This window comes from Leptonychotes weddellii, chromosome 8 (assembly GCF_054177405.1).
Source record: "Leptonychotes weddellii isolate Sample4059 chromosome 8, ASM5417740v2, whole genome shotgun sequence".
Classification (NCBI taxonomy): domain Eukaryota; kingdom Metazoa; phylum Chordata; class Mammalia; order Carnivora; family Phocidae; genus Leptonychotes; species Leptonychotes weddellii.
In genome coordinates this window covers 23230263-23252197 of record NC_138376.1, presented here as the reverse complement: position 1 = coordinate 23252197, position 21935 = coordinate 23230263, and the positions used below count along the sequence as shown (strand labels likewise).

General features: G+C 49.7%; 2 protein-coding genes across 5 annotated transcripts in view; both read left to right on the top strand.

Annotated features, from left to right (window-relative positions):
- The window catches only part of SLC44A4 (solute carrier family 44 member 4), a 9582-nt gene extending 3574 nt beyond the window's left edge, over positions 1–6008 (top strand). The window contains exons 5-14 of the mRNA XM_081827539.1: positions 517–666; positions 960–1062; positions 3439–3692; positions 3780–3874; positions 3947–4050; positions 4162–4235; positions 4455–4525; positions 4630–4724; positions 4797–4881; positions 5758–6008. Coding sequence (XP_081683665.1) covers positions 517–666; positions 960–1062; positions 3439–3692; positions 3780–3874; positions 3947–4050; positions 4162–4235; positions 4455–4525; positions 4630–4724; positions 4797–4881; positions 5758–5882 — 1156 coding nt within the window. The 3' untranslated portion in view covers positions 5883–6008. The remainder of the gene's footprint in view (positions 1–516; positions 667–959; positions 1063–3438; positions 3693–3779; positions 3875–3946; positions 4051–4161; positions 4236–4454; positions 4526–4629; positions 4725–4796; positions 4882–5757) is intronic.
- Positions 6009–6324: 316 nt separating this feature from the next.
- Positions 6325–10464, top strand: NEU1 (neuraminidase 1). 4 transcript variants are annotated; one of them, XM_031033681.2, is made up of 6 exons: positions 6325–6591; positions 7053–7245; positions 8192–8265; positions 9051–9230; positions 9395–9617; positions 9720–10464. In XM_031033681.2, the coding sequence occupies exons 1-6, from the start codon at positions 6430–6432 to the stop codon at positions 9944–9946; spliced, it is 1059 nt and encodes a 352-aa protein (XP_030889541.1). In that variant the 5' UTR covers positions 6325–6429; the 3' UTR covers positions 9947–10464. The 4 variants fall into 4 exon arrangements, with proteins under 4 accessions (XP_030889541.1, XP_030889540.1, XP_030889539.1 ...); XM_031033680.2 differs by having other exon boundaries at positions 9048–9230; XM_031033679.2 differs by having other exon boundaries at positions 8192–8454.
- The last annotated feature ends 11471 nt before the right edge of the window (positions 10465–21935 follow it).

The following is a 21935-nucleotide window of genomic DNA, read 5'->3' as shown; positions in this document are numbered from 1 at the left end:
GGGAGTCTGCTTCTCCCTCTGACCCTCCCCCCTCTCATGTGCTCTCTCTCTCTCTCTCTCATTCTCGCTCTCTCAAATGAATAAATAAATAAATAAATCTTAAAAAAAAAAAATAGTTCCCTCTTCGTAGGGTTGTCATGAGGATTAAATGAGTTAGTGTCTTGTCAGGTTCCCAGAACAGGAAGCAGGCTCTCCATGAGGAGCAGTCAGAAAGGTGGCTGCCGTGGTGGTGGCTGAGGGGTGGGATGGCAGGAGCCCAGGCTTGTTCCCACCCCGGCCCTACCTGCCGAGCCCGTCAGGAGACCGGACTTTGAGGACTCTGCTCCCTTATCTTCCCTGAAGCTGCCCCAGGTGGCTCCTCTGCTACTCTGATTTCCTCTAAGGGTCCCTTGAGCCTGGTTTATTCAATTCCGTTCATTCAGTGAGCACCTACTGTGTGCCCAGCCTGGGGGACAGAGCAGGCCCTGGCAAGGGCAGCAGTGGGGACCTTATCAGGGTCAGCCCCAGGACAGGATGATGGGTGGGCGCTGGGGCCCGGGGCCGTACTGATGGACTACTCTTACCTCCCTGCAGGGCTGTGGGGCAGATGATGTCTACCCTGTTCTACCCTCTGGTCACCTTTGTCCTCCTGCTCATCTGCATTGTCTATTGGGCCATGACTGCCCTGTATCCTTTGGCCACATGGCCAAGGCCCTTCTGAGGGTCGGCGGCGGGGTGGGGGGGGCGGCGGGGAAGGGGCAGTATTTACCTGTACAATGCCTTAGTGCAATGGGAAGAAGGTGCCCCTTCCTCCGGGCAGACACAGGCCTGCCCCTGGACAGAGTTGAAAGACTGAGCCCAGGCTGATTTCCAACCCTTTCTGCAGTGAACAACCTGCACAAGTGCCTGGGAAGGTGTCCCTGAGGAAGGTACCCGTGGAGACCCCCATGTGACTGCCTTCTTCCTTGACTCCCCTCTGGGTACCTGGCCACATCCGGGCAACCCCAATATGTCCTCTGGGTGCCCAACGCCAGCTTGCCCGGCTGTGAGAAAGTGCCAATGAATACATCGTGCGACCCCATGGTGAGGGGATTTGGGGTGGACATGGTGGTGGGCACCAGCAGGGCTGAGGTGACCTTAGGGGCCAGCTGGTCCAAATCCCTCATTGTGCAGCAGAGACTGAGGACCAGAGAGAAAAAGGAGTTCCCTCAAGGTCACATGACAGGCCCCCAGCAGAGCCAGAAAGGGGGCCAGTAGTGGACTCCGGATCCAGTATGCCTCCCCCTCAGCCACCCCTACTCAGAGAAGGAAACTGAGGCTGGAGGAGGCGTGTGGCTCTGGGAAAGCGGGGTCGGCCCTTCCCACCCTCCCCTGGACTGGCCTCTGCCAGGAGGACTGTTAGCCACTTGGGCCTCCAGTCTCAGTCCATTCATCTGTAAAATGGAGACAATCATAATACCTGTCCCTCGGAGTGGCTGAGAAGATTGAATGACATCAGGCACGTAAAGTGCTTTGTACAATGTCTGGCACCTGATAAGAGCTGATAACTGTAGATGGGTTTTGTTTCATTTTAAAGCCTTTTTCCTGGGAACAAAGTGCCTTAGGCAATAGGCAGGTGGGGCTGGGTGGGGGGGGCGGGGAAGAGAAGCCGCTTCCCCACACTCTGCCCTCTGGGGTTCCCAGAAAGTGCACGGGACTGCAGCGGATTTGCTGTCTTCAGAGCTTTCGTGGGGCCACCTCTTGGAAGCTGGGATCGGGGGCTTTACTCCCAGGCATTAGCCCACTCTACAACAGGAGAGGGAGGGAGGTTGGTTTACATTTAGGGAGGACCCACCCTGTGCCAAGCACTAGGTATGCAAAGCTCCAAATGACCTGGTTCTCGCTTCCAGCTTGTTCAGGATCTAGCAGTGGAGACTGCTAGAAACCCACAGTTACAAAGTGGAAAGTAGTTATTTTCCTATTAAAAAATTTTGAGGGCGCCTGGGTGGCTCAGTTGGTTAAGCAACTGCCTTCGGCTCAGGTCATGATCCTGGAGTCCCGGGATCGAGTCCCGCATGGGGCTCCCTGCTCAGCGAGGAGCCTGCTTCTCCCTCTGACCCTCCCCCCTCTCATGTACTCTCTCTCATTCTCGCTCTCTCAAATAAATAAATAAATCTTAAAAAAAAAAAAATTTTGAAGACACACAGCAATTTCAGCAATTCTTAAGATTTTTGTCACATTTGCTGGAAAGGGTTGTTGGGTTTTTTTGGTTTTTGTTTTACTTCTGTGTTTTTTACTTTTTATTGTGGAAATTTTCAAACCCACACAAACTCTCACCTTCCCACTGTCCTTGTTTCATCGATCTCCACTCCCCCACCCCCCACAATCCTTTTTCCTGGAGTTTTTTAAGGTAAATTCTGGACATATGTGCCAGTTCACCTGTAAACACATCAGGATGGATCTCGACAGATAAGCACTTTTTACTTTTTTTTTTTTTTAATAATCTTTACCCCCAACGTGAGGCTCAGACTCAACTCTAAGATCAAGAGTCGCACGCTCTACAGATTGAGCCAGCCAGGCGCCCTGACAGATAAGGACTTTAAAAAGCATAACCAAAGGGGTGCCTGGGTGGCTCAGTCGGTTGAGTATCTGACTCTTGATTTTGGCTCAGATCATGATCTCAGGGCGGTGACCTCAGGGTCATGGGATTGAGGCCTGGGGCAGGCCCCCTGCTCAGTGGGGAGTCTGCTTCAGATTCTCTCCCTCTCCCTCTGCTCCTCTCCCTGCTCTCACTCTCTCTCTCTAGAAAGAAATCTTAAAAAGAAAAAAACACACAACCAAAAAAATAAAAAATAAAATAAATTTAAAAATAAATAAAAAGCCTAACCACTATACCATTATCACACCCAACAAGATTAACAATAATTCCTTAATACCATCTAATATTCCCAGTGTGTTCATTTTTGCTAGCAAGCATTTTGGTTGAAGTTGCAGAGGCTGTCTTTTTGTTTTTTTTTTAAGATTTTATTTATTTGACAGAGCACAAGCAGAGGGGGAGAGAGAGGGAGAAGCAGACTCCCTGCTGAGCAAGGAGCCTGATGTGGGACTCGATTCCAGGACCCTGGGATCATGACCCGGGCCGAAGGCAGCCGCTTAACCGACTGAGCCACCCAGGCGTCCCTGCAGAGGCTGTCTTAGAGGGGATTGCTGATTGAGCGCCAGGGAGAGAGCTAGGTGCTGGTCACGCTGCCTTCACACCATTCAGGCTTGGCCCACGCAGCCTGGGACCTCTTGTGCCCATATGGAGACTGAAGGAAAGCTAATTACTCTCACACACTAGGCAATCTGAACCCAACTAGAACCTGGAGAAGGATCTCCTGGAACGAAATGGCTTCCCCAACTCAGGGAGGCCGCTACTTCCCTCCCTCTACTCGGAGTGGCAGGAGTTGGCTGGGAATGACCGTACTCTGTCACCCCCAGGCCCAGCCCATGAACTCCTCATGCCCAGGACTGGGGTGCGTCTTCCAGAGCTACTCATCCACAGGCCTGGTTCAGCGCTCTCTCTTCAATTTGCAAATCTACGGGGTCCTGGGTCTGTTCTGGACCATCAACTGGGTACTGGCCCTGGGCCAGTGTGTCCTGGCTGGGGCCTTTGCCTCCTTCTACTGGGCCTTCCACAAGCCCCGGGACATCCCCACCTTCCCCCTGAGCTCTGCCTTCATCCGCACACTCCGGTAAGCCTGGGGCCGGGGGCTGGGAATTGTGAGCCTGGGAGTCTCAGGGGCCCTGGAGCTGCCTCTGACTGCCTGGCCCCTCTGCAGTTACCACACTGGGTCGCTGGCCTTTGGAGCCCTCATCCTGACCCTTGTGCAGATAGCCCGAGTCATTCTGGAGTACATTGACAGCAAACTGAGAGGTGAGCAGCTGGCCCCTTGGGGAGGGGCTGTCAGGGCACAGTGATCAAACATGAGCTCCCCCTTTCTCCCAGGAGCCCAGAACCCTGTGGCCCGCTGCATCATGTGCTGCTTTAAGTGCTGCCTCTGGTGTCTGGAGAAGTTTATCAAGTTCCTAAACCGCAATGCCTACATCATGGTGAGCCCCGCTGCACGAGCAGCCCCTTGTTCTGGGGTCCCTTGGCTTAGGCCCCTGCCCTGGTCCAGGTAAGCTCCACACAGGTGACTCTGACCTTTCGACCCCACTCAGATCGCCATCTACGGGAAGAATTTCTGTGTCTCCGCCAAAAATGCTTTCATGCTGCTCATGCGGAACATTGTCAGGTCAGGCTCTCCCCCACCCCCAGGATCTCCTACCCAAGGCCGGCTTTGTGGGCATGCGGTGCTCAGCAGGGCCTCGAGCTTGGTTGAATGTTCTGCTGCCTTCATCTTGAAGTGTGAACGATTTTCATTTTGCATCTGTCACAGCAACTTATATAGCCAATCCAGTTCCTAGCCCTGCCAGGCCCCCTCATGCCCGACCCACCCCAACTTCCCATACAGGGTGGTCGTTCTGGATAAAGTCACAGACTTGCTGCTGCTCTTCGGGAAGCTGCTGGTGGTTGGAGGTGTCGGTAAGGGCCAGGGCTGGGAGTTACGCGGACGGAGGGCAGGGGCAGAGGGCAGCCGAGGTGACCTCAGAGGAGTGATGACATTGACCTCCAGACCTCTCCCCCAGGGGTCCTGTCCTTCTTTTTCTTCACCAGTCGCATCCAGGGGCTGGGTAGAGACTTTGAGAACCCCTCCCTCAACTATTACTGGCTGCCCATCATGGTGAGTGACTCCCCGGCTCTGCCTCACTGTCCAACCCCCCGAAGGAACTCTAACATGCCCTGGATCTTCCAGATCTCCATCCTGGGGGCCTACGTCATTGCCAGCGGCTTCTTCAGCGTTTTTGGCATGTGTGTGGACACACTCTTCCTCTGTTTCTGTGAGTGACAGCCCCTCCCACTCCCCCCAAATTTCAAGGTACCAGATTGTTTAGGGTTTTTTGGAGACTTGGGACTTCTAGAAACAGCAGCTTTGTGAGCTAAAGGAGCCAAACTCAGAGGAAGCCTCTTCTGCCATCCTCAAGCCAGGGGCTTGCGGAAGAAAAGAGGAAGTGAGCTGCCAGGCTGGCAGGGTCTCCCAAGAAAGAGCATTCCGGGGCAGAGGCTTCTGGTATCTCTCCATAGAAAATCGAAGGTAGAACGGCCACAAGAGACTTCCCAGCAGGTGGCTGTAGTGAGTGGGGATTATCTCACCCTCCTATGACCATTGAACAACCCCATTTTTTCCCGATAAATACAGTAAGTACTGTAAACGTATTCTCTTTTCCTTAGGATTGTCTTAGCATTTTCTCTTCCTTAGCTTATTTTATTGTAAGAATACAGTATACAGTACATATAACATACAAAATACGTGTTAACTGACTGTTACCAGTAAGGCTTTGGGTCAACAGTAGGCTATAAAATTCGGGTGGAAAAAAATAGGCCGACTGTTGATTGCGTGGGGGGTCAGCGCCCCTAATCCCTGTGTCGTTCAAGAGTCAGCTCTACATCCATTCAGGGTTTAGTATGCACTGCAGTCTGCAGTACGCGGTTGACATGCATTTCTGTTCTTAAGCTCTAGCACGCTATGAACTACAGTATTACTGACCCCACTTTACCAAGAAACCGAGATTACATATAGGTTACCAAAACTGCCCAAAAGAACAGCCCGTGGTGGTGCAGCCTGAAACCAGGCAGCTAGTCTCGTCTTCCCCTATCTTCCCGGGAAGTGGGGTAGCTCCCGAGGGTCCACTCTAACGGTCTCTGTTGCGGCTCAGTGGAAGACCTGGAGAGGAACGACGGCTCCCTGGACCGGCCCTACTACATGCCCAAATCCCTTCTGAAGATCCTAGGCAGGAAGAACGAGGCGTTCCCAGGGGACAAGAAGAAGAAAAAGAAGTGAGAGACGCGGCCCTGATCCAGGGCTGCATCCCTCCTGTACAGCCTCCCAGCCTCACCCCGCCTTCCAGATCTCGATTTTGTAGTTAAAAAAAAATTATTAAAGGTTGATATTTTGTTTTCTCAAAAAGTCCGGGACTTTCATTTCCTCCATGACGAATTGCAGCTTTTTTTTCCGCCGCCTGGCTCTTTAAAATAGGCCCCGCCCCTCTAACACGCCCCAGGAGCCATGGCCAATCAAAAGGTTCCTGCGGAGTGATGTCAGCCCTTCTTCATCTCAGCCAATAAGCTTCTAGTCCGGGTCACAAGCTCCGAGGCTTCAAAAGGAGCCAATTGGAAGGTCCGGTTCCGGTCATGTGAGGAGTCTCAGTGTGTGAGGGCCAATTAGAGTCGCGGAAGTGCGGCAGGTGGCTGGACTCCGGGCAGGTTGGGGGAGTTGTGGGCGGGGGGCTGGGGGGGAGTAGTAGCTGGCATTTAAAGGGCCCGGTCAGCTGACAGACTCCAGCCCGCGTCTAGCCCTGGGGGCCTGGGTCCCGTCTGCCCAGGAAGAGATGATGGCGAACCGACCCGGCACAGTGCTCCTGGGCAGGCCCGGGGAACCGCGGATGCCGGGGTTCTGGGGAGGATGTAGAGTTCAGGTATTTGCCGCGATCTTCCTGCCGCTGTTGTCTCTGGCAGAATTTGGGGCTGGGATAAGGAACGACTTCAGTCTGGTGAGTCTCCCCTCGTATTACCCATCCCGGACTCACGCGGGTCGTCTATGCCCAGCGCCCCCCGGGACGCGGGCTGCTGAGACCCCCTCCTCCGAGGGACTCTCCCGCCGCTCTCAGACCCCGTTCCCTCCATCCGCTCCCAACCCCTCTCCCTTCCCGGGCCCTTGTCCTCCTGCCCTCCGAGTCTCCTCTTCATTCGAGTTCGTTCCCTTTGGAGGTCCCCCACCCCCGCGCTGCCCGAAGGCGCCTTCTCCCTTCATAGCCCTTCCCCGGCTCCGAGCCCCCCCAGCTTTGCTCCAAACTCTCCTCCGGTTCCCCTTCCTCATTCTGCCCCCCACCCACACTCTGATCCCCAACACCCTGGCTTTCCCAGGGAAACTCGACCCGGAGCCACTATTCATCGGTCCTAAAACCCGAAGTCAAGTTTGTCCGTTGACCCTTCCTTCCTCCTCCCTTCGCAGGTTCAGCCGCTGGTGACCATGGAGCAGCTGCTGTGGGTGAGCGGGAGGCAGATCGGTTCTGTGCACACCTTCCGAATCCCGCTCATCACAACCACTCCTCAGGGCACTCTCCTTGCCTTCGCCGAGGCCAGAAAAATGTCCACATCGGATGAGGGGGCCAAGTTCATTGCTCTTCGGAGATCCACTGACCAGGGTATAAAGATGCCTGGGTGGCAAGGGCTGGTGTTGGGTTGCATGGGTGGGGAGCCTGACCTGCCCAAGGGCCCTGAGGATAGGATAGGACCACTGGGAGAGCTGGAGGCCTGGGTCCCTGAGGGGTAGAGGGAATTGAGGAGGGAAGCTGTCCAGAGCAGGGATCTAGAAATTGTGATCACCTAGGAGTTGAGCATTCAAACATTTATTGAGGAGGGAAGCTCAGAGCAGGGATCTAGACCTTCTCCCTGGGGAAGAAGCCCAACTGGGGGCATCTCCCAGACTCCTCAAAAGGCAGCCCCCTCCACCCATCTCAGGCATAGCTGTCCAGAGCAGGGATCTAGAAATTGTGATCACCTAGGAGTTGAGCATTCAAACATTTATTGAGCACCTGCTATATACCAGGCCCCATTCTAGATTCTGTGAATACACTTGTGAACAAAGCAGACCAAAAATCTCTGCCCTTTTGGGGCTTATATTGTCTGTGGGGAGACAGACAATAAACATAATAAATAGGTAAATTTATTTTTTGTTGGAAAGTGATAAATATAATGGAGAGAAATAAAACGGTGCTGGAGATTGGTTGCAATTTTATTTTTTTAGTTTTTTTAAAGATTTTATTTATTTATTTATTTATTTGAGAGAGATCTAGAGTGAGAGAGCACAAAGCAGAGGGAGTGGCAGAGGTATACCAGGCAGATGTCACCAGCCTGTGCAGAGGCCTCCTGGAGAGAAGTATATGAGGAATGGGAAGGAACTTGGGGGACATGATGGAGTGAGCAAGGGTGGAATAGATAAGATCAGAGAGGTGAGGTGGGGCAGGTCTTGTGGGGCCCTGGGGCCACTCTGAGGCCTTGGGTCCCTACCAAGGGGTGGAAATTAACAGGGAGTGGTAGAAAGGGCACCTTCAGAGTGCTCACCCTGGATTACTTCTCTTTTCTCTTCAGGCAGCACATGGTCTCCGACAGCTTTCATCGTAGATGATGGGGAGACCCCAGATGGGCTGAACCTGGGGGCAGTGGTGAGCGATATGGAGACAGGAGTGGTGTTCCTTTTCTATTCCCTCTGCGCTCACAAGGCTGGCTGCCAGGTGGCCTCCACCATGTTGGTGTGGAGCAAAGATGACGGGGTTTCCTGGAGCCCTCCCCGGAATCTCTCGTTGGATATTGGCACCGAGATGTTTGCCCCTGGACCAGGCTCTGGCATCCAGGTCTCTGTCCTGAGATGGGTGGAGGGGGCTGCCTTTTGAGGAGTCTGGGAGATGCCCCCAGTTGGGCTTCTTCCCCAGGGAGAAGGTCTTGTAAAGTCAGGTTTCTGCTTAGATGGCATTCCTTGGAAGAAAAGGACATCCTGGGAGGAACTCCCTCCCAAGGGAAGGTGGAACTTTGCCATCGCCTTCCCATCTGGGGGTTGTCAACAGGGCCTTATTAGTCTACGTGGTACCTGTGCAGAATGGGAAAAGGCAGCCCTTGCTTTGAGCAGACACAAGCCTGTGCCGTGGTCCGTGGTGCTCAGCTTGGTGAGTGAGCACACCAAGCCTGGCTCTAAGCTCCCACGCACCCCTGTGGCTAGACCCCCGGCTCCTGTGCACAACCTGTCCTCCTGTGTACGCCCCTCATTCTGCGAAAGAGCTCCTTGATTCAGGCAGTGGTGTTTATGGGATCCTCCTGGGACCCTCAGGAGCCGGGACAGAACTGAAGGGGACCAGATGTGTTCTCCCACTTGGGAGGTGATGGGTTCCCCTTCCCTGCCTGGGAGCCCCTTCAGTGTCTCCCTCAGTGACCGCAGCTTCCTTTCCTGCAGAAGCAGCGGGAGCCGCGGAAGGGCCGCCTCATCGTGTGTGGCCATGGGACGCTGGAGCGGGACGGGGTCTTCTGCCTCCTCAGTGATGATCACGGGGCCTCGTGGCGCTACGGCAGTGGGGTCAGCGGCATCCCCTACGGCCAGCCCAAGCGGGAGAACGACTTCAACCCCGACGAGTGCCAGGTTGGGAGGCCCTGGCGCTTCCCCACCCGCCCCGCCTGCCCTGCCTCACAGACCCAGGATCTGGCCGCCCAGCTCTGTGCCATCCCCCTTCCCCCCCCCCCCCCGCCTGCTTCCTCAGGGACAGGGTCCCCGGGTCTTGCTGAAGCCCTGTTCTCCCCCGCTAGCCCTACGAGCTCCCAGATGGCTCGGTCGCCATCAACGCCCGGAACCAGAACAACTACCACTGCCACTGCCGGGTAGTCCTCCGCAGCTACGACGCCTGTGACACAATACGGCCCCGGGACGTCACCTTTGACCCTGAGCTCGTGGACCCTGTGGTAGCCGCGGGAGCCATAGCCACCAGCTCCGGCATCGTCTTCTTCTCCAATCCAGCGCATCCCGAGTTCCGTGAGTGTCTGTCGGGGGGCGGGGGGAGCCGGCGGGGGGAGCCTCCCTTATCTAGAGAAGGTGCGCCCAGAGCCCCTCCCCTGAGCCTCCCGCCCTCCCCAGGTGTGAACCTGACCCTGCGCTGGAGCTTCAGCAATGGTACCTCGTGGCGGAAAGAGACGGTCCAGCTGTGGCCAGGCCCCAGCGGCTACTCCTCACTGGCAGCCCTGGAGGGCAGCATGGGTAGGAAGGACGAGGCCCCCCAGCTCTATGTCCTGTATGAGAAAGGCCGGAACCAGTACACAGAGAGCATCTCCCTGGCCAAAGTCAGCGTCTACGGGACACTCTGAGCTGTACACCTGCCCCAGGAGTAGAAGGCCTTGGACTTAGCCTTCGGGCCCATGGGTCCATAGAGATCTGCTAGAGTTGACTAAAAGACAGTTCCACCTTCCTTTAGACTCTAGCCTTTGCAAAACCAAGTCCTCTTTGACAGGGAAATCACTCTGTTAGGACTGCAAGCCTGGCTTCTTCCACACAGGAAGTCCTGCCCTCGCTTGAGAGCACTTTCTTTCCACATCATTGCTGGGTTTGGCCCCCTGCCCCTTCTGCCTTCCTGGGGCGATGACTGGTCCTTTTCTTAGGCAGGGCGAGGCAGGCCTGTAGAATTGAATAAATGCGAACTCAGGGAATTGGGGAAGGCTGAGCTTCCTCTTCGGGGTAAGATGCGGGCTGTGGTGTGGGTTGGTGAAAGTTCTGGAAGGGCAATATTTGGATTCAGGGTAAAGAACTAGGTGCCCCACCCACCTTGACTATTTATAAATCGAAATATTTGTAACTTAACGTTTTTAATGAAAGAGAATGAGCATTTGTGGAGTCTCTGTGGTTCTATCAATGCGCATCTTCATGTCCATTCTTCGTGTACACTTGTAAGAGGCTGGGAATGAGCTCTGGGGAGGAAGCTGGTGTGCTTATTGCCTGTGGAAATCGGACTTCGGCACATTAAATCCTCCTTTCCCTTTCACATTCTTCTTTCTCACAGGAAAACAGATTCATCTTCATACGTGTAATGAGGAGTAGCAGGGGGAGCCCCGTGAGATATTTAAAAATCTGCCCTGTTTCATATTGCTAAGATGGAGTCCTCTGGGAGGCAGGGGGCAGGTGTGTGAAATGCAGATGGGAAGCCTCTCACCCAGACCAACCTGGCAGAGAAATAAGCACGGTGACAAATTATGTGAGAAAATAGCACCATCCTCAGGCAGATGCTGTGAAGAGAATGGGCAGCCTACAGATGAGTGGGAGAGCCATACGTAACTTTCCTCCATATGGAGGAAGAAAGAAAATATGATGCCTAGATGAGGTGATAAGAATGTTAAAGACTGAGGAGTAAGGGTCACATTCACTTACAGTTAGAGATTCCTTTTACTTTCAACTTACTTGTCTAATTATCCCAACATCTAAGAAATGTTAGGTTAATTCATTCCACCAGATAGGAAAAGTGGAATAATCCCACTGTGTGTGAGGATATGGTTCAGTTTTGTATTTGATCCAGAATTTGTGATCAAAAAGGTAATACTTCAATTTTTTCACTTACAGACATTTTTTTTTTAAAGATTTTATTTATTTATTTGAGAGAGAGCGAATACATGAGAGGGGGGAGGGTCAGAGGGAGAAGCAGACTCCCTGCCGAGCAGGGAGCCCGAGCCCGATGCAGGACTCGATCCAGGGACTCCAGGATCATGACCTGAGCCGAAGGCAGTCGCTTAACCAACTGAGCCACCCAGGCGCCCTCACTTACAGACATTTTTAAAAACACAAAGGTAGAGAAAATAGCTTAATGAACGCCATGTACGCCCCACATGTCCAACATTTGCTTCCTCCGATTCTTTTTTCTTTTCCTTTCCTTGGTTGAAATACTTTGAAGCAAATCCCAGACTTTGTGACATTCACCCCTACGTTCTTAAGTATGCATCTCATTCTTTAAAAATGGAACATTTTATTATGTAACCATAACACCATTGCACCACCCAAAACATTAACAATAATTCTTTTTTTTTTTTAAAGATTTTATTTATTTATTTGAGAATGAGAGACAGAGAGCATGAGAGGGAGAAGGGTCAGAGGGAGAAGCAGACTCCCTGCCGAGCAGGGAGCCCGATGCGGGACTCGATCCCGGGACTCCAGGATCATGACCTGAGCCGAAGGCAGTCGCTTAACCAACTAAGCCACCCAGGCGCCCCAACAATAATTCTGATATCATCTAATATCCATCCAGTCAATGTGCAAATTTCATCAAATGTCTCAATGTCTTATTTATAGTTTTGTTCAAATCAGGATCCAAAGAAAACCTATATATTTCATTTTGATGTCTCTTAAATCTAGATTAATCTGCCATCCCACCTCCCCTCTTTCAATTTTTCTTGATACCATCTATGCAGAAATAGAGACATTTAACCTATAGAACGTTCCACTCTGATTTGTCAGTTTGCTCCTCAGACTGTCATTTAACTTCTTCCTCCATCCTTCACATTTCCAGTTATCAAACCTGAAGGCCTGGCTGCCGATCCATTTTGGGGGTGGGGGCGGGGGAGAGGGCAGCAGGATAAGATCCCTTCCCAGGTGGTGTGTGCTTCCTACTGTACCCCCTCAGGGGGCAAGTACTGAGTAAAGCTGAGCTTGAGCAGTGGGTTCAGGTGGCCACAGCCTGACCCCTCCTTTGTAAGTTCCCCCCATCAACCCTCCAACTGACAATTTCATCCACAGATGGATTTTGCCTGAACCATTTTGAGGGGTTGTGAAATGTTGATTTTTTTAATTCTATTATTTCTACCCATTACCTGAAATTCTTCAGTAAAAAGAGAGCTTTCCCTCTGGGTGCCTTGGTGGCTCAGATCATTAAGGGTCTGCCTTTGGCTCAGGTCATGGTCCCAGGGTCCTGGGATTGAGTCCCGCATCGGGCTCCCTGCTCCTTGGGAGCCTGCTTCTCCCTCTGCCTCTCTCTCTCTGTCTCTCATGAATAAATAAATAAAAAATCTTAAAAAAAAAAAAAAAAAGCTTTCCCTCATCAAAGCTGTTGGGTTACCCTGAAGCATTGTAGGGAAAGGCAGGATAAACGCTTAACTTCCCCCCTTTTACTTGCCAGTTCTCAGAGTAAACTGACTGATGTAATACTTTGTCTTGGCCGGTAAACCACACTGTTACCAACCACACAGGGGACATATAGAGGAAGAATCTGTGGCCGGTAGGAGGAGGCAGGGGGACATCTGAGGGAAGAAAGGAGAGAGAAACCCAGGCCCCAGGCAGCATGGCTGGTGGGGTGAGGGGGTCTGTTTTTCTAATACAGATCACAAGATAGGTATGATGCGAGAAGATCGGAGAGGATGCGAGAAGATCGGAGAGGGTGGCGTCTGCAGCAATTGGGACATCTATCTAATAGCACTAAAAATTGCACCTCTGACAAGGTCTTGCCAACAGTGCTTTTAAAAATACTGGGGGAGGGGGCGCCTGGGTGGCTCAGTCGAATAAGAGTCCGACTCTTGATCTTAGCTCAGGTCTTGATCTCAGGGTCGTGGGTTCAAGCCCAGCATGGAGCCTACTTAAAAAAAATAAAAATAAAAAAATACTGGAGGAAAGAAAGGAAATGATACCATGAATGTCTGACCCATGAGCTACTGTGTCATTAAGTAGATGTGGCAGAAGGCTTGTGAAGAGTGACCTTGTTCCTTTTTAGCCAAGAACCATCAGCTGAGAGAGGATCCTCCCCCAGGAGGGTGTGGGGCAGAGCCCTGGGCCCCATCCCTGGGCCCCATCCCAGAACTGCAAGTTCAGTATTCTAGAATCAATCTGGGACTTTGCATTTTAAATTTATTATTTATTTATTTATTTATTTATTTATTTATTTGAGAGAGAGAGAGAGATAAACCCTAGTGGGGTGAGGGACAGAGGGAGAGAGAATCTGGAGCAGACGCCCCTCTAAGTGAGGAGCCCATTTAGCCTAGACTTAGGAAGAATAGACTTCAAAACACTGTAGAAAAGATCTCAAGGGGAGCCTGGGTGGCATCTGCCTTCCGCTCAGGTCATGATCTCAGGGACCTGGGATCAAATCCCACATGGGGCTCCCTGCTCAGTGGGAAGCCTGCTTCTCCCTCTCTCTCTGCCCCTCCGCTCCTGCTCATTTTCTTTCTCTCAAATAAATAAATAAAATCTTAAAAAAAAAAAAAAAAAAAGATCTCAAAAGAGAAACTGTTTCAGTAGGAAGAATTATGTCCAAAAAACAAGTAACCCTAATAGCCGGCTGGGACCAAACCTGCTTATTTACCCCAGCACCTTGAATGCCCCCACAACAGCTGCCACATGGTGGGTGCCTCATCCTGGAGGCAAGACAGATCAGGGTGGGTAAGGAGCTAGGCCAGTGGTTCTCAAAGTATGGTCCCAGATGGGCACAGGGGATCTCTTTTAATGTAAAGCGGGGATTGGAAGGAATGTCTGGAGGCTGTAAGAGGAAGGTGTAGTGCTTATCTGTACAAATGGGACAGAGCAAACAGCCTGCAGCCTGGCCAGTGTCTCCTAGGCGAGCAGCCACATTCTAGCCTGGAGCTGGGCCCCTAACACAGGCCCCTCCCCTTCACCCACCCCCATCCCTCTCCCCAGCCCCTGGGCTCAGGACTGAACTCTGGGCTCTCTCTCCCTGTCCTCAGGCTGCCCTTAAACAGTGAGAAAAGATCATTAACAACTTAGGTTGAGCAGCAAATACCAGGGAGCAGGCACCAGGTATACTTTTCACTAGTCAGTCCTCACAACCAGAAGTTGCTACCAGGAAGGAGCAGGAGGAGGTCAATCAATTTTGCCCAAAGAAAGATTAGGAGAGGGGCACCTGGGTGGCTCAGTCAGTTAAGCATCCGCCTTCCGCTCAGGTCATGATCTTGGGGTCCTGGGATTGAGCGCCGTGTTGGGTTCCCTGCTCAACCGTGGGCCTGCTTCTCTCTCTCTCTCTCCCTCTGCTGCTCCCTCTGCTTGTGCACTCTCCCTGTCAAATAAATAAAATCTTTTTTTTTTTTAAAGATTTTATTTATTTGACAGATATATCGAGACATAGCGAGAGAGGGAACACAAGCAGGGGGAGTGGGAGAGGGAGAAGAAGGCTTCCTGCTGAGCAGGGAACCTGATGCAGGGCTCAATCCCAGGACCCTGGGATCATGACCTGAGCCGAAGGCAGACACGTAACGACTGAGCCACCCAGGCACCCCAATAAATAAAATCTTTTAAAAAATTAAAAAAAAGAAAGATTAGGAGAGAAGATCTAAGGCAAAAGCCTGCACTTCTTTTTGACCACCAAAAAACCTGACTCAAATTACCACAATGAAAGAGTAGGTTTCCCTTTCCTAATACTCTGGATAGAATATTTTTAAGAACACATTTTTAGTGTAAGGCTTAGCTGGCAGAAAAGTAAGGGAAATCTTCAAAAACCATAAATAATAGAAAGCAAGAATCCAGAAAATCAAGTGGGCCTGGAGGCTCTGCTTGCCCTGCGGACATCAGCCAATGCTCAGTGCTGAAATCAGGGTTTCAGTGGATCTCAGATTTGCAGTCAGGAGATAAAGCCAGGCACCTGAGGACTAAAAATTAAACAAGAAAGTTCTTCCTGTCCCCCCAACCCATCCCCAACAAAGCAGGACTGCACTTTGGGTGCATAATTTTTAAAAATTTTTTTAAAATATTTTATTTATGGGCACCTGGGTGGCTTAGTTGGTTAAGCAACTGCCTTCGGCTCAGGTCATGATCCCAGAATCCTGGGATTGAGTCCCACATTGGGCTCCCGGCTCAGGGGGAGCCTGCTTCTCCCTCTGACCCTCTCCCCTCTCATGCTGTTTCTCGCTCGCTCGCTCTCTAATAAATAAATAAATAAAATCTTTAAAAAAAAAAATATTTTATTTTATTTATTTATTTGAGAGAGAGAGAAACCATGAGCAGGGGTAGGGACGGAGGGAGAGGGAGAAGCAGGCTCCCTGCTGAGCAGGGAGCCCCAATGCAGGACTTGATCCCAGGACCCTGGGATCATGACCTGAGCCGAAAGGAGATACTTAACCTGTTAAGAGAACACCAAAAAACTTAGGAATCAAGATAAATAAAGTTTGAATGCAATATTTCTAAAAATCAAATTGGCAAACTACAGCTCACAAGCGGGCTGCCTCTTTTTGTAAACAAAGTATCAAGAGGCCACATCTTCAATGGATCAACTGGCCTCTGACTTTGTTCTGGATCAAGGTCAGGGAAGTGTCTCTGGAAAACACCTAACAGAAGTTCACACTTCTGTGGGACTGGGACCAGAAATCACATCCTCTGTCGCCTCCAAATCTGCAAGCCACAAGTTTAGCAGTACCAGATCTTAAGCTCAGCGGTAAGTACATGTTGTTTATTAGTCTTCTTTAAAGTGTATGTAATTAGGGGCGCCTGGCTGGTTCAGTGGTAGAGCATGTGACACCTGATCTTTGGGTCATGAATTCAAGCCCCACGTTGGGCCTAGAACTTACTTTTAAAAAGTAGTAATAATAAATTGTACATTATTATTATACACACTATATATGTATATGATATATACATAGTTGCCTTCTTGCCTCAGTATCTTAAGCCCATCTAATTTTGCTATGTTGCTATCAATTAACCAATTTAAGGGACATGTATTGTTTGACAATTACCGATCTTGGTTCTGTTATTTTTAAATCCCTGGAGATGTGGAGATGCCCTTGCTATTGGAGGTGGGAGCAACATCCAGGAACTATCGTGGGTCCGCTGAGGATGTCAGGCCAAACACACGGGCATTTCCTTGGCCACAATTTTAAAAACAGAGATCAGAGGAAGATCAGTGTCTCAGAATGTTTGGGTCTCAGCAAGGCATTTGATAAGGTCAAAGGGTCCACAGGGAAATTTCCTGGATAAAAAGAAGAAAGGGAATTCATTTGCCACTGTTGGAGGAGACTTTTTTTTTTTTTTTTTTTGAGAGAGAGAGAGAGAGAGAAACAGCATGAGAGGGGATAGGGTCAGAAGGAGAAGCAGGCTCCCCGCCGAGCCGGGAGCCCGATGTGGGACCTGATCCCAGGACTCCGGGATCATGACCTGAGCCGAAGGCAGTCGCTTAACCAACTGAGCCACCCAGGCGCCCCTGGAGGAGACTTTTATACCAACTCCGCACACACACAATACTGTAAATAAAGGGAAAAAAGGAATCATTTATCTTGCCTTTGCAGTGGAAACAAGTAATTCAGTTTTGACAAAATACTCCTCATCTCATCTCCTTTCGGCTCAGGTCATGATCTCAGGGTCCTGGGATCGAGTCCTGCATCAGGGCTCCCTGCTCAGCAGGGAGCCTGCTTCTCCCTCTCCCTCTGCCCCTCCCCCTGCTCATGCTTTCTCTCTCTCTCAAATAAATAAATGTTGGTGAAATGACATACTTATTGCTTCTTTTACAGCAGAATATCATCTAATAAGTGGAGGAAGGATAATCAAATTAGAAAATCATTTTGCAAACCTGAATGAACTAACTTAGGTGAAGGAGTTCAGAGCGTGTCGCCCCAAAACATGGGGTGTTGGCATATTGATTATTTTGAGTTAAAGGCACTGGAAAAACAGCAGGTGCAAAGAAGGCCCTCTGTCCTTCCTTTTTCTTCCTGAAAGCAGGAAATAAAGCTCCCATGTGAAAGGTGCCCTCCTTGTAGCCGGAGGAAGGAAGACATTCTCACTATCAAGGACGAGAGGCTGAGACTGAGCGAATGCTACACAAACAGACTGTTAAAATAATTCCGATTTCCTGTCACCTCCCCACAGTTTAGTCACTTTGTCACAACTGCCTCTCTTTGTTCAACCCAACAGAAAAGCAAGTAGTCACCGTGTCCTTGGATCTTCATTTCCATATAAAGGCTCCAGTGTCATGGGAAACTTATATTAAATAAATCTGTATGCCTTTTTTCTGTGTATTTGTCTTAATGTTCAGACCCAGCCAGGGACCCTGCGAGGGTCAGGGAACACTTTCCTCCTCTACGCGGACAAAGATCGTCAATGGATGCTAAAACCATTAGGTTAAAGGTTGATGGGGAACTGGATATTCATTCATATGGTGCCAAATCTTGTCAGTCACAAGCGGGGAAAGTACCTCGACAATGAAGAGATCTAGGGGTCACCACTTTAACTGGGTAATCAAGCTGAGATCAAGAATGGGACTTGTAGGGGGTGCCTGGCTGGCTCAATCAGTGGAGCATGCGACTCTTGATCTCAGGGTTGTGAGTTCAATCCCCACATTGGGCATGGAACCTACTTAAAAAAAAAAAAAAAAAAGAATGGGACAAGTAGATATGATGATACCCCTGATCCAAGGCCCTGTGAAGCACATAGCATGTGGTAAACTGAAAATGATCCCCTAAAAGATATCCACATCCTAATCCCTGGAACCTGTGAATGCTACCTTTCATAGGGGAAAAGAGAATCTGCAGGTGTGATTGAGTCAAGGATTTTGAGATGGGAGATTATCCTGGCTTATCTGGTGGACCCTGAATGCAATCATTTATATGGTTGTATCAGGAAGCAGAGGAAGACTCACACACAGAGTGAAGAGAAGGCGGCGATGTGCCAGAGACAGCCTGGAGTGATGTAACCACAAGTCACAAGGAATGCCAACAGCTACCAAAAGCTGGAAGAGACAGGAATGGATTCTCGCCCAGGGTCTCTGGAAGAGATAAGGCCCTGTGGACACCTTGATTTTGGCCCAGGGAAAGTGTTTTAAACGTCAGGCCTCCAGAACTGTGAGGAAATAAATACCTGTTGCTGTAACCCCCCAACTATGTAGTACTTTGTTACACAGGCCACAAGAAAGTAATACATAGTGTCAGACATGAAGTATTCTTGCCCAGGCTATGTAACCAGAATCTACATAAGCCTTTAGGGGCAACTTCCAGTTTAAAGAAAATGCAGAGAAGATTGAGGAACAAGTTCAAAACACCAAAAGGACACAATTAGACAAAGCCAGTATGTGAAACATTCTACAAGATGACTGGCCTAGTCTCTTCAAAAGATCAATGTCCCAGAAAGGAGAAAAGAAGGGGGTCATTCTAGAATCAAAAGACTAACAAGATGTAACAAAAAATAATGTGCTTGATCCTTGATTGGATACTGGCTCTTTAAAAAATGATAACTGCCAGGATGCTTGGGTGGCCCAGTCAGTTAAGTGTCTGACTCTTGACCTCAGCTCAGGTCTTGATCTCAGAATTCAAACCCTGTGTTGGGCTCCACACTAGGTGTGGAGCCTACTTAAAATTAAAACAAAACAAAACAAAAACCTGCCATTTATTTAGAGATAAAATGTCATGGTGATTCACTTTGAAATGAACCTGCCAAATGTGTATATAATTTAATATATATATGTATATATATTTTACTTTTCTTTATTTTTTTAAAGCAAGCTTTAGGCCCAACATGGGGCTTGAACTCAGTGACCCTGAGATCAAGAGTCACACGCTCTACTGACAGAGGCAGCAAGGCGCCCTAATTTAATATATATATTTGACATATTTTTATTTTTATTTTTTTTAAATTTTTTTCAAGATTGTATTTATTTGAGAGAGAGAGAGATAGCAAGAGCAGAGGGGAGAGGGAGAAGAAGGCTCCCCGCTGAGCCAGGAGACCCACGTGAGGCTTGCATCCCAGGACCCTGGGACCATGACCTGAGCCCCTCAGCCGAAAGCAGACACTTAACCGACTGAGCCACCCAGGTGCCCCATTGACATATTTTTAAATTCAGAAAAATGTTGACAATTGTTGGATTTAGATGTGGGTATATGGGTGTTCTTTGTACTATTCTTTCTATTGTTTTTTTAGGGGGGAGGGGCTAGAGAGAGGGAGAGAATCCATAAACAGGCTCCACACCCAGTGCAGAGCCCAGTTCGGGGCTCCATCTTACAACCCTGAATCATGAGCTGAGCCAAAACCAAGAGTCGGATGCTTAACTGACTGAGCCATTCAGACGCCCCTTCCTACTATTTTTGTTTGTTTGTTTGTTTCTTTTTTTGTTTTTAAATGGCTCTATTTGGGACTGTGACTTTTTTTTTTTAAGATTTTATTTATTCATTTGAGACACAGAGATACAGAGAGAGAGAGAGAGGGAGAGCATGAGCAGGGAGAGAGGCAGAGGGAGAGGGAGAAGCAGGCTCCCCGCTGAACGAGGAGCCCGATGTGGGGCTCGATCCCAGGACCCTGGGATCATGACCCAAGCCGAAGGCAGACGCTTAACCATCTGAGCCACCCAGGCGCCCCCCCTTCCTACTGTTTTAAAAGCTTCAGGGGGCACCAGTCTAGCTCAGTCAATAGAGCACGCAACTCTTGATCTTGGCCCACATTGGGGGTAGACATTATTTTTTTAAAAGTTTCATAATAAAAAGTTTAAAAAACTAGTTTTTTATAACAGTTGCTTGGCCTCCTTTAGAAGACAACAACCCGTGTGGAGCACAACCACTCTCCATATGCCACTAGGAAATGGGAAGCGCCCTGATCCAGGTGATACCTGCTGTGGCAGGCTCTTGAGAGACAGCTCTCACCCCTCCCCCGCCCCCACCTCCACCTTGGTTTATTACCTAATGTCAGCAGATAACTGGGGATTATTGGTGACATCTCTATCTTTGTTACATTCTTTAGAATTCAGTGGTTTCCTGCCAGGCAACAGTCAGCCTAGAATTGACCCACTACCACCTGAGGTTCACCTGACTGCCTGCAATTACATTTAACATTTGAAGAGTCAGCAGATACTTTAAGCCTTAGGGATAGCCTGTTTCCTTACTCTTTGAGAAATAACACAACAGGGGCGCCTGGGTGGCTCAGTCGTTAAGCGTCTGCCTTCGGCTCAGGTCATGATCCCAGGGTTCTGGGATCGAGCCCCGCATCGGGCTCCCTGCTCTGCGGGTAGCCTGCTTCTCCCCTCCGCCTGCCGTTTCCCCTGCTTGTGCGCTCTCTCTCTCTCTCTCACACACACACACGCACACACACACACTAAATAAATACAATATTTAAAAAAAGAGAAATACAACAATCAAAAGATAATCATGGGAAAGGAGGATGTTAATGGATGGGAAAGTACTACAATAAACAAATTAACAGATGGCCCTGAGCTGCTCCAAGCCAGATGCGCCCATGTGCCCCTGGGCAGAGCTGTTCTGGCAGCGGCATTGTAACAAACCAACCAGGTGAGGGCAGCTCTAAACGCACAACGCCAAAGGTTGGAGCATCTCCTACCATCCTTCATATTAACTTCCTTTTCAAATTATTCACTTGTTTTATTTTTTTTTTTTTAAGATTTTATTTATTTGACAGAGAGAGATACAGCGAGAGAGGGAACACAAGCAGGGGGAGTGGGAGAGGGAGAAGCAGGCTTCCCGCCGAGCAGGGAGCCCGATGCGGGGCTCGATCCCAGGACCCTGGGATCATGACCTGAGCCGAAGGCAGACGCGTAACGACTGAGCCACCCAGGCGCCCCTATTCACTTGTTTTAAAAAAAAGTTATTCACTTGTTTTCTCTGCTCCACGTTATGGATTTCTTCTTCCACTCACTAGTTTTCTATTCAGTTGTTCTGTTATTTAACTTGTTTATTGTGCTTATGTACTCGCTTATTTCAATTTGAGTTTTTCTGCTTGCTTTTTTTAATTAAAAAAAATTTTAAAAGATTTAATTTGGGGTGGGGGCGCCTGAGTGGCTCAGTTGGTTAAGCATCCGATTCTTGGTTTCTGCTCAGGTCATGATCTCATGGGTCATGAGATCGATCCCCATGTGGGGCTCCATGCTCAGCAGAGTCTGCTTGAAGATTCCCTCCCTCTCCCCCTCCCGCAAATTGTGCTCTTTCTCTAAAATAATCTTTTTAAAAATATATTTAACTAAAAAAATTTTTTGAGAGTGAGAACAAGTGAGCAAATGAGCAGGGTGGGTGAGGGGCTGAAGGCAAGGGAAATAGAGACTCTCAAGCAGGCTCCACAGAGCCCGAGGCAGGGCTCAATCTCACAACCCTGAGATCATGACCCAAGCCGAATTAAAGACTTTTTTTAAAGATTTTATTTATTGGGCGCCTGGGTGGCTCAGTCGTTACGCGTCTGCCTTCGGCTCAGGTCATGATCCCAGGGTCCTGGGATGGAGTCCCACATCGGGCTCCCTGCTCAGCAGGAAGCCTTCTTCTCCCTCTCCCACTCCCCCTGCTTGTGTTCCTGCTCTCGCTCTCTCTCTCTGTCAAATAAATAAATAAAATCTTAAAAAAATTTTTTTTATTTATTTATTTGACAGTGAGAGAGACAGAGAGAGAGGGAACACACTCCCCC